The 12,791-nt window shown below is 39.1% G+C and overlaps 1 protein-coding gene across 5 annotated transcripts in view; it reads right to left on the reverse strand.

Annotated features, from left to right (window-relative positions):
• The window catches only part of gapvd1 (GTPase activating protein and VPS9 domains 1), a 73,231-nt gene that overhangs the window by 3,611 nt on the left and 56,829 nt on the right, over positions 1-12,791 (reverse strand). For 2 of the 5 annotated variants that reach the window (XM_026925071.3, XM_026925070.3), the window contains exons 16-26: positions 10,881-11,209; positions 10,492-10,579; positions 9,571-9,603; positions 7,922-7,993; positions 6,760-6,885; positions 6,357-6,486; positions 4,855-4,964; positions 4,244-4,403; positions 3,355-3,542; positions 2,969-3,182; positions 2,796-2,868 (exon numbers count right to left, since the gene is read on the reverse strand). In XM_026925071.3, coding sequence (XP_026780872.1) covers positions 2,796-2,868; positions 2,969-3,182; positions 3,355-3,542; positions 4,244-4,403; positions 4,855-4,964; positions 6,357-6,486; positions 6,760-6,885; positions 7,922-7,993; positions 9,571-9,603; positions 10,492-10,579; positions 10,881-11,209 — 1,523 coding nt within the window. The other 3 variants (XM_026925073.3, XM_026925072.3, XM_053235870.1) reach the window with 2 other exon arrangements.

Here is a 12,791-nt window from a genome sequence, read left to right on the forward strand (position 1 = left end):
TTTACATATGCTGCTATGCTCCTATTAAATTATCAACAATTGCTTGATTTTTGAGTTCTTGGTTTGAGAGAAATTAGTTTTGCCTCATGCTAGTTTTATTAATTTCTTTTACTGAGTTTATACATTAAACCTGCAGCATATGAGCTAAAAATAAAAAAAGAAATCTGTTTAGTCAGGTCAGAGTTTCAGTAACTGTGCCAGCATGCAGTTCCTGATTGCACAGCTGATAATATTATGCCCTCACATACTTTCCTTAAACCTGACGTGGTGGACATGCTTGTCAAATATGTTGCATGAATTTGAGTCCTACTTGCCACCTTCCAGCTAGGTTAAAAATCTACCCTCATCAGCACTGTACTCAGTAGCATAGCACTGTATGGAGCCCTCTAATTCTCAGTATCTCACAGCCTGTTAAAAAACACTATTCACCATTACCACACATACATTAACAGACATAAAAATACTATGCTGAAGTGTAGAGGAAATGCTGAATATGCTAACTAGATGTTCACTCGGGGTTCCTTAGACACAAGTGCCTGAGTGCACATGAGAGAAGTCATTTTACTTTCTAGGTGAGCTGAAGTAAGCAAGTGGCTAATTTTGATTGGTAGTTAGGATGACCTGATGTCACCTATACTCAGTAGGGTATAGTAGGTAGTTTGTATCTAGAATAGTGAATAAAATGTTTGTATGACAACTCAATGGGATGAAAGTGAACATTTCAAATGAATAATTGGTTCATTGCCAATGAAGCAATTAGCAAAGCTATTTGAATCAATTAGCCTGTAAGCTGTAAAAATAATTTTTTCAAACAAATAGCATTGACAAATTCTACACTGTTTCATTTTCAAATGAGACACAATATATATTTTTAATACATGCTGTGTGAGAAGTCATCAAGTCTCCGTTCTGCTTTTCAAAGTCGATCCCAAAAAGAGTCAATTTACTGATTCCAGGGATTGCAAATTAAGAGAACCCCAAAGCTTTGGAGTCAATTTCAGTGGAGAAAATGATTCATCTTGCACATATATGTCAAGCAAAATTAATTTAGCATCAAAGTGTTTCAGTTATCAAGTCAGCCAGTGGGTATTTATTTTGCATTTTACTGGTTGGAACTGCACAATGCTTGAAATGCAAAAGAAGTGTGTGGAAGCAGTAAAAATAAATGTACAGAATACCATCACCTTGTGTTAATCTGGGTGTCTCATTTGGTTGACATACAGCGCCACTAGAAACTTCGCGAACCCTTTACAATTTTCTGAAATTCTCCATAAATTTGACCTGAAATGTGATCAGATCTTCATCTAAGTCCTAAAACTAGATAAAGAGAACTCAATTAAACAAACGAAGCAAAAAGTTTATAGTTTTTACATTTACATACTGAGCAAAATTATTCAAAATTAAATCTCTTTGATGGAAAGAGTATGTGAACCTTTGCTTTCAGTAGCTGGCGTGACCCACTTGAACATCAATAACTTCAACTAAACGTTTTTGGTAACTGGTGATCAATCCTGCACAACAGGTTGGAGGATTACAAAACTACTTCGACTCAGGGGCTTCCTTGCATGAACTGCTCTGCTTAGGTTCTTCCAAAATATCGGCTTAAGGTCTGGACTTTGACTTGGCCATTCCAAAATGTAAAATTTCTTCTGCTTTAACCATTTCTTTGTAGACTTGTGTGCTTTGGGTTGTTGTCTGCTACATGAACCACTTACATTTAAGCTTTAGTTCATGGACAGATACCCTGACATTCTCCAGTTGAATTTGCTGGTAAAATCCAGAATTCACAGGTCCATCAATAATGGTGAGCCATCCTGGACCCGAGGGAGCAAAGCAGCCCTAAACCGTGATACTACCATCCCCATGCTTCACAGTTGGGATGAAGTTCTGATGTTGAATGCACTGTTTGGTTTTTTTCATTTAAACTAGAAAGTTCTATTTTGGATTCATCTGTCCACAGAACATTCTTCCAATAGGCTTCTCCACATGGTCTTCAGCAAACTTCAGACAGGCAGCAGTGTTCTTTTTGGAGAGTAGTGGCTTCTTCCTTGCTATCCTGCCATGCATATCATTCTTGTTCAGTGTTTGCCTGATAGTGGACTCATGAACATTGACATTAATTACCCAATGCAAGAGTGGCCTGTAGGTCCTTAGATGTTACCCTGGGATTCTTTGTGACTCCCCGTAATATTATTCACTGCCCCCTTGGAGTTATTTCTGCTGGATGACCACTCTTTGGGAAAGTAACAGTGGTACAGTTTCCACCATTTGTATATCATTTTCCTCACAGTGGATTAATGGAGGCCAAGCTCTTTATCACCATTTGCTAATTTTTTTTGCATCATTTGTTTAATTGTGTTCTCTTTATTTAATTTTAGGACGTATGTGAAGATCTGATTACATTTTAGATTTATGCAGAAATACAGAAAATTGTAAAGGGTTCACAAACCTTCTAGGGGCACTGTAAGCACTTGATAATATTCTCATGCTGTGACAGATTATCTGATAAATGTCAGTAATCCTGTATTGTAGTTAGTGAACTGTTATTTAATTCTGTAGTAGTATTAGTTGAATTAAATGATGCAAAGAAAGATTATTGGTAGTTAATATATTTTTAAAATATTCCAACTAGCCAATTATTAAAAAAGATCAAAATAATTGCTAGTTGCAACCCTAATCACAATATTATTATATTTCAGATAATCAGCATTACTGACTATTTCAATACTATTACATAGTATATCAGTACAACATTGATGAGTTTTGTGCTCTTTGGAGCAACCCAATGCAGTTACCTCTGGGATTTGGAGGGCCTTGTGGTTGGCAGTCACTACTTTGGACAGACGATTAATATGCTCCTGCAGAACCCTGGAAATAAGAGGTGTCATACAAACAAAAGATGGAACAATCTCTAATCATTCTGTAAATTATCTCTCTTGACAGAGAGATATCTGTAGTGTTCTCTCACTGGTCTCGCAGAATGTCTCCATCCTGGTTTGGGTAGAAAGCCAGTTTGAAGATGCGATTCATGACACTGCGCTCAATAGCCATCTGGGCATCCTGTAGCTGTTCCTCACTGGCATATTGCCAGATGACATCATGCGCCATCGCACCATAGAGGTAACGCAGGAAATCCTCCACTGCTGCAGTTTTATCATCAGCTGCTGTGAAGCTCTGAAATGCTGTGGCAGAGAATATTAGCTGCTGAGATGATTTAAGGATCTTAATTATGATAATAATAAAACAACAGTAATTAACTTGAGCAAGTTGGACAAATACATATTATCTGCCTTTATGCATTAATCTTTGATGAACAAATACTTAAATAAAAGACATGCACACATACATACACACCTCTGATAAAGTCCTGCATCCTGGACTCCATACGTTCTAGAAGCAGTCGGACACAGACAGTAGTAAAATAGCGGTTGGCCACTTCTTTATCTCTAAGAACTCTCTGCAACAGCTTCTCTAGATGAGCCTGAGAAGTCTGCAGTCCCTGCCGGCACCGTGTCAAATACGCTATGTATGGAGCCCGCTTTCTACCAGACACACATCACATTACATTACATTTCTCATGTCAGCCAAACAACAGCACACTGACAAAAAAATCTAATTGCCTACAAGCTTAATTAGAATCTCATTGCCCACATAATTAAGAACACCTGTACACTTGCACATTCATGCAATTATCCAATCAGCCAATCATGATGCAGCAGCACAATGAATAAACTTATGCAGATACCGTAAAAGAGCTTCAGATAATGTTCGTGTCAAAAGAAATGATGCAAAAAAACAAAACACTTCTGCGGTTCTTTAGGTGGAAATGCCTTGTTGATGAGAGAGGTCAGAAGAGAATGGCCAGACTGCTGCAAGCTGACGGGAAAGCTACAATAATTCAAATAATCACTCTTGGTGATTGTGGTGAGCAGAAAAACATTTCAGAACATAACACATTGAACATCAAAGGGCTACAACAGCAGAAGATCAGAACGGTCCCAGTCCTGTCAGCCAAGAACAGGAACCTGAGGCTACAGTGGGCACAGCCTCACCAAAACTGGACAGTTGGGGACTGGAAAAAGACCTGCATCTACATGATTTTATTATGCTGCTGCCACATGAGTGAATAATTTCATGAATGAGCAGGTGTACGTGTTCTTAATAAAGTTGACGGTGGGTGTATATCTAATTATGGTAATCTTCAGTGACTGAAGATTGCCGGAAGGTTTGGTTGTTTGTGTACCTGTAGTCCTCAGCAATTGCTGTGAGCAGCTTTCTGCAGGTGCGTGGGTCGAGGCGACTGACACAACGCATGGTCTCCTGGATCTGAGCCATCTGGTTTTTATCCTGCAAGTTAATAGCCTCTGCTAGCTGCACTTTCAGAAAGCACACAATCTCATTGTCTATGCAGAGACAGAAAGACAGAAATAAGACTGAGACCAGACACGAGGAAAAAATATGACATTTGAACTTCAGGGTTACACATATTTGCAATTAAAAATTCAAGAAGAGTCAAGGTTAGTTTTAGATCAAAGAAATAATAAGAAGGAGGGAGGGGAAGGGCAGAGAAGGGAAGGGAGGGAGGGGGTAAGTAAGAGAAAATTAAAGACAACTGTAGCAGAATGAGGATTAACAGCACAGGGCCAGCATTGTAAGCACTGTAACTTTTATTATGGTCTTCACCTTGAAGGAAGAGTGAATGTGATGTAAAGATAGCACAAAAATGCAACATGATGTAAGCATGGATTTATAGTTGCTTATGTTTCTTGCTTGAGTTCTTCATTAACTATTCCAAAGCTTACTACTTTCAAATACTGCATGACTTGTTTAAAAAAAAGTGTGTGTTTTATGTACCCTCAGGATCTGCATGGTCAGGGAGGCCATTCCGTGTTACAGTGGGCATAATAGGAAAAACAACAGAATCTGCAGAGCACAGAGCCAGACGTAATTTCTTCTTAGCATCACTGAAAGACAGAAAAAAATATACAAGCGGAGTTACCCACTAGATCAAACCAAGAGTCTACCACCATCATCTTGAAGCAGCTAAGCTTTCTACAGATGTGTTCAATTTTTAAGGAATGCAAATCTAAAAGGAAGAAAGTACAGTCAGGCCCATAAATATTGGGACATTGACAAAATGATTTTATATCATTTTGTACATTGGTGTTGAATTTGAATAATGAATATTAAACTTTCAGCTTTAATTTGAGGGTATTTACATCCAAATTGGGTGAATAGTGTAGGAATCCCCCCCCATCTATTAAGGGACCAAAAGTAATTGGAGAAACTAACATTCATAAATTAAAATGTCACTTTTAATACTTCCTTGCCTTCCAATCCTTTGTAGTGAATGACTGCCTGAAATCTGAAACCCACAGACCTCACCAGATGCCGGTTTTCTTTCCTGGTGATGCTCTGTTAGACTTTTACTGCAGCTGTCTTCGGTTCCTACTTGTCTTTGGGGTGTTTTGCCTTTGCCTTCAAGTAAGTAAAATGCATGCTCATTTGGATGCAGGTCAGGTGACTGGCACCATCCAAATGAGTTCTGAAGCATTTAGCTGAAACTGAGCAGATAATATATGTAAGCCCTATACACTTCAGAATTCATTCTGCTGCTTTTGTCAGCTGTAACATTAATAAATCCAAGGGAACCAGTTCCCATGCATGCATGCATACTTCCCCCATACTTTACAGATGAGGTGCTATGCTTCACGAGTAGTTCCTCCCCTTCTCCATATGTTTCTCTTCCCATCATTCTGGTACAACTGAATCTTTGTTTCATCTATCCACCGGATGTTGTTCCAGAACTGTACAGGCTTTTTAAAGATGTTTTTTGGCAAAATCATCATGTGGTAAACCCTCTGTATTTACTCTGGTGAAGGCTTCTCTTGATTGTTCACTTTGACACAGATACACCTACCTCCTAGAGGGTGTTCTTGATCTGACCAACTGTTATGAAGGGGTTTTTCATCACCAGGCAAAGAATTCTTCTGTTGTCCACCACAGAAGTTTTCCATGGTTTTCCAGGCCTACTGGTGCTCCTGTGCTCTAATGATTTTGCTATCTCTATGATGGGTTTATTTTGATTTTTCAGCCTCATGTCTTGCTTCACTGGCAGGAATAACATACGCGGGTATGGAACAGCTGAGCAGCCAATTGTTCAATTAGTTTTGGTCCCGTTAAAGGGAAGGGCACATAAGTGATGTAATTCGCCAGATTTGGATGTACATACCCTCAAATTAAAGTTCAAAGTCTGCACTCTGAGCTCATATTTTATTTAAACTCCTAAAATAATACCTTTGCCAATGTCCAAATATTTATGGACCTGACTGTTTGTGTATGCATGTTTGGGAGACCTAAAGGAAAACTTGCTGTCCTGGGGCTGTGCTGTCTGGCTTGCAGAGTCCATCAGGTCATCCGTAGAGATGTTCTGCAGGCCCTCATTTCTATGGGATTTATGTTCACTTTCACCCTCTTTACACATTTCTATACAACAATGGCACAAACAGGAAATGCTTAAGGATTATTTTAAAAGTGCACACTCTTGACAAGCAAACACTTATAAAATTACAGTAATATTAATATCGCAGTGCATGTAAATTTCAAACTTAAACCTGTACTGGATCAGTGGAAAGTGACTTAGGCATACTTGCAGTTTATTGTGCATGTGTAACAAAATCACTGCGTCATTACTTGACAATCAACTGACATAAAGAGAAACGAATGAATTCAATGAGTACTTTAAGAAGATTAAATTACCTGTTACATCATAGGTGGTCGGTGTTGCTCCCTCACTCGGGCTGGTTCTCTTAATGTTCCTGTATTTGTCCAATATGTCTTCTACTGCCTGAGCCTGACAGCTCTGCCCCAATAATGAAGGCTCATCTAACATACCCAAAACACACACAACAGTACCCCTGAATATATAATTTTCAACTGTTGGAGGCAATCTATCTAGAATAATATGCTGCTTATTATGTTTTCAGTTGGCCAAGAAAATAGCCAAGGACCTCTAGTCCCAACCCTGAAGAGAAACAACGCAACGCAGTCTCGGCTATGAGGCCATTACAGACAAAATTCAAACTTTGTCTCTCTCACAGACACTCACGATCAGTATTACTATCAGTGAGACTTTGTGTTTGTGTGTGTGTGAGACTTTGATAGAATGTAAGACAGATTTTGGAAAAAATCTTTGAAGATGGTGAGGACCACACAATTGTAATTTAGGACCTGATAAATAAAAGCATACACTCATCATCCACTTTACATACATACATACACTCACCATCAGTAGCAGCACAATGCATAAAATCATGCAGATAAATCATGCAGAGCTTCAGTTAATGTTCGCATCAAACAACAGAAAGGGGGAAAGAAAAACGTGATCTCTGTGACTTTAACCATGGCATAGTTGGTGCCAGATGGGCTGGTTTGAGTATTTCAGAAACTGCTGATCTCCTGGGATTTTCACACACAACAGTCTCTAGAGTTTACAGAATGGTGCAAAAAACAAACTAACAAAAAAACATCCTGTGTGTGGAGCGTCTGCAGGCTAAAATGCCTTGTTGATGAGTGATCAGAGGAGAAAGATCAGACTGGTCTGAGCTGACAGATAGGTGTTCCTATTAAAGTGATTATATATATATATATATATATATATATATATATATATATATATATATTCTGCATCCTTCTGACTGCCAGTAAATTGACTTTTCAGCTTTAAAAAAAAAAGCACACAGTCCTAATGGAAGTGCATTAAGTGCATTAGTTAGAGTCTGGTATGTTTTGTTAACAGTAAAGTTGGATTTTTTTTTGTGTGTGGGTGATATGTGAGAGACAGATGGAAGTAGGAAGTAGGTAAAGAGATGAAGGGAGACTGGAAAAAACAAACAAACAAACAAAAACAACAGGGGCAAACCTTGAGGGACCTTCTCTGCTCCCAGGTCGTCTTTCTCGTGCTTGTCCCGCTTTCGGAATGCTGCGATTGGTGCTGTAGAACAAAAACAGTCACCACAAGGAGCATTAAACTACATTAATGGTAACAAATAAACAGTATTCTATGGAAATGCATTTGTGTGATTTATTCTGACTACTTAAGAAGTGAAAATGCAGTTAACAAAAAAAAACAAAAAAAAAAACAAACAAAACAAAAAAAAACAAACCATAAAAAAGAAGCTGCCACATGATAGTTACTACAAAAAGGCTGAAATATAATGATTATATCGTCTCTACACAATATTACACTGCCACGATATCCAGTGACATTTACTCCAACTATATTGTATTACCAGACCTGCCAACCTTTACATGTTTTGCGTAGGAGTGCTACAATTTAACATCAGAGTATGCTAGTTATCATTTGCCTAAAGAGCAGTCTTTTTCTCCCCAATATGACAGGAGATGAGCCAAACAACACATGAATCTGGAATGATTTGCACAGGTGTTTTGAGCTCTCTAATATTAAAGGACCCCGACCAGAAGACCCACACCCATCACCCAATGCCAATACACTTTGAACTTGCCCAGCATTCTCACTTTGTCACATTAAATTTAGAATGTTCATTAATATGAAATAAGATCTACCAGTGTATGTTCGGCTTAACATTAAACAAGTACACAGTCCCCTCCAAAAGTACTGGAACACTAAGGCCAAACAAAAAGGTGCTATGTTCCAAGTTGTTTCAAACATATAGATGTAAATATCAGGAAATCACAGCTGAAGTTTTCTATCTCTTTAACTATTCTCTCTCTCAGCAGAGAAAGTACAGATGCTGCTGCTGATGTATTGGTGCCAGAGACCACAGTACACCTTCAGAGGTCTTGTGGAGTCCATTCCTTGATGGGTCAGAGCTGTTTTGGCGGCACAAGGGGGACCTGCACAATATTACGCAGGTGGTTTTAATGTTATGGCTGATCGGTGTATATTTATTAGGGATGCCACTGAAACATTTAAAAAAAATGGAACTTTCAGTGTTCAGCTAAAAGAGAAAAAAGGAACATTTGACCTAAAACGGTTAATTATGCTTAACAACAAAGTGTCCAATCAAACACTCCAAATAATGTTAATGATGATGACAGAAAGTGATTAAATACGCTTTCCTTTCACTGTGAGCAGCAGATAAACAATCAAAATGTCAGTCATGTGGACATTAGACAATGGATTTATTTATTTAATTATGTTATTATTATTTTACTGTTTACTGCACATTACTGCAGAATCACCAGAAATGCACCATTTAGCCTATCGGTACAGGATGACGTAGCAGGGAAAAATCGATATCATACAAGCCTAGCTACAAACATCTAGCCTCCAGCTGAAAGAACATATTGCTTATATCCAACTTGTACTTTGAAGAATAACTTTGTACATGGCATTTTGCATTGAAATTAACTGTCAAAATTTCAGCACAAATCAAAATATGAATGATAATGTAACTGGATGGACTGAGGCATACCACAGCTCTAGTGTTTCACAGCAGGACGGATTCAAGTCTACAGGAAGGAGAATGCAACAACTATACATGAAGGACCTGTGGCATACAACACTGACTCATGTATGAGAGTTACCTGGCATTTCACTCTCTGCAGTCCAATAGAGCACTGTGTGAAGAACAAACAGCACAGATACAATCGGGCTTCACAGACAAGTAGGTTCACAGACAATCTTCGCCTTAAATATATTTTGCCTCAGCCATCACTAATCACTAATTAGAATAAACCATAAAACTAAATCTTTTTAGGTGAGCAGTCTAGTTTTACTTGGGAGTACAGTATGTCTCTGCAGATGTCCCTGATACCTTAACTGACATTAATGCAGTTACAGACCATTTTAGGTATATTAGGTTGTTTTCAAATGCAAACACACACACACACACACACTATATGGCCAAAAGTTTGTGGACACTTGACCATCACATTCATATGTGCTTTTTTGAACATCCCATTTCAGATTTAGTCCCCCTTTGCTGTTATTATAACCTCCACTCTTCTGAGAAGGCTTTCCACTAGATTTTGGAGCATGGCTGTGGTGATTTGTCTATTCAGCCACAAAAGCATTAGTGAGGCCAGGCACTGATGTCAGGCAAGAAGGCCTGGGGCACTGTCAATTCATCCCAAAGGTGTTCAGTGGGTTTGAGGTAAGGGCTCTGTGCAGGCCACTCCTCCACACCAACCTTGGCAAGTGTTGTGCTAGAACATGTTTGGATCTCTTAGTTCAGGTGAAGGTAAAATTGTGAATTGTAAAATGCTACAACATACAGAGACATCCTATATAATTGTGTGCTTCCAACTTTGTGGCAACAGTTTGGGGAAGACCCACATATGGGTGTTATGGTCAGGTGTCTACAAACTTTTGGCCATAGTGTATATATATGTATGTATGTGTGTGTGCTATTTGTATTTCAGTCTTTATGAAAGCATGTCATGGCCATGCGTCAACTTGTCATCTAAGGACAGATGTGCTGTGCCACAAAATTAGCGACTTATTACCTTTAGGAATGGCAGGAACAAACCGTTTCTTCCACCAGGGTCTGTTCCTGTCTGATTTCTCATCATCACTGTCCTTCTTGTCATCAATCTAGACAGACACACACACACACACACACACACACACACACACACACACACACACACACACACAGACACACATCTAGTCAGTGCATGATAATAAATGTAAGGTTTTAGCTAATTATAGTTAGTTTTGATAAAATAATCTATTAAGGGAGATAAATCATCCAATATAAGACTGAAAATAGAACAATTTTAGTTCTGAAGCACAAACAGACCTGTGGGAACAAATAAATTTAATACTTTCATAAGTTTGTCTGGTAGTAGTCTGGTGCATTCAGAACAATGTTGAAATAGCATGACCTGCACACCTCCACTTTGAGTGAATCTTTGCTTGGGGACGTTGTGGATCCAGTAGCGAAAGCAACTGCTTGGTCCTGATCCTCAACCATGGTCCTGCGGTTTATGCCTGGATCACTGTTGGGTCTGCGCCCTGCACAGACTATGTCCGTGCTGCGGCTCCTGACCAGACGCTCAGGGTATGAATGCCTCTGCTTGGGGTGCTCCGGATCGTGGATGGAGAAGAGAGATGCCCTGGGTTCAGAAGGTCCTGTGGCACAAGCCTCTGGGATCGGTGGGTCTGGGGGAGGATGAGGGGGTCTGGTGTAGTGCGCCTTGGGCCGAACTATGGTGCCAGTACCTGAGCCAGTAAGTGAGTGAAAAAAGCCAACACATACACAAGACATGCATAGAGAATCAAGAAAAACGTTGCCAATAACAAGCCCAGTTTTTCTTCGTTTAATAATATTTAATAGCCAACGAATAATTTTATTTTGGCTCATGAATGTTGGCATTTAAAACTAAACTGATAGTCATAAGGATTTAAAGTACCCTTGAAATCAAAAAAACTTTTTTTCCCCATTTGTAAACCCTCTACATAGTATTCTCTATCTAAGGTCAAGTTTGTTTTAGTGTAACAAATAACAAATTCATGTCATCATCAATCGTAGCACACACGTGTTGATTTTAACCTGCATTAAACCAGCCACAGAGAAAACCAGAGTGCGTGTATATGCTACAGATTTGCTGTAAATTCTGGATAGTTTAGAAAAAATCGAGCCATTTCATTATTACTTTTTCCATAAGTTCACGTGGGCCAAATGAAACAAGGCTGGGGCCAGATTTGGTCTGCGGGCCTTGTGTTTCACATGTGCCATAATGCTTCCATCTGATTGGCTTACATTTTTGGTCTATTAAGCAAGCATGCTTTGAGACAACACTTGTAGGTTTCCATTCACAAACATCATGCTCTGTATGCTATTACCTCTGGTACTGCCACCTAGTGTGTAAAAAAGAAGAACTCATAATGAATATTAAAAGGAAATATCGTAATACACCTCAGAGAAGCAAAATTTGCCTTGCTACTATTTTGTATCACAATATTCAGGACAGCAAAATTCTGTCTCATGCCTAACACTCACTCACTCACTCACTCACTCACTCACTCACTCACTCACTCACTCACTCACTCACTCACTCACTCACTCACTCACTCACTCACTCACTCACTCACTCACTCACTCACTCACTCACTCACTCACTCGGTGCATAAAAACAATCAAGCACAATCTCAATAAAGAACCACTGACAGTAGAATACTGTCATACTGAAGAAGAGCTCAGTAAATGTGGCACTGTCATAAGATGCCGCCTTAGCCACAAGTCACTTTGTGAAATTTCTGCCCTGCTAGATCTGTAAGTGCTAGTATTGTGAAATGGAAGTATCTAGGTACAATAACAGCTCAGCCATGAAGTGGTAGACCATGGTGTATTAAGATAGGTGTAAAAATCACCTATCTACTGTTGCATCACACAATAGAGTTCGAGACTCTGTAATATCCAAATATTAATGCCCATGGTTTTGGAATGGGATGTCCAACAATCATAGGTGTGATGGTCAGATGCCCACATACTTTTGGCCATAAATTGTGTGTGTATATGTGTATACACACACACACACACACACACACACACACACACACACACACACAAACACACACTCACTCTCTCTCTCTCTCTCTCTCTCTCTCTCTCACTGGCCAATTTATTGGGAACAGTACGCCTGCACAAATTATCAGATCATATGTCAGCAGCACAATGCATAAAATCATGGTCAAGGGCTTCAGTTAATGTTAAAAAAAAAATACTAAATAGAAAAAGAAGCATTTAGATGCCTTGTAACTAGTTGACTGACTGGTGCATCAATTTTTTTTGTTAAAAATA

This window comes from Pangasianodon hypophthalmus, chromosome 8 (genome assembly GCF_027358585.1).
Source record: "Pangasianodon hypophthalmus isolate fPanHyp1 chromosome 8, fPanHyp1.pri, whole genome shotgun sequence".
Lineage (NCBI taxonomy): Eukaryota > Metazoa > Chordata > Actinopteri > Siluriformes > Pangasiidae > Pangasianodon > Pangasianodon hypophthalmus.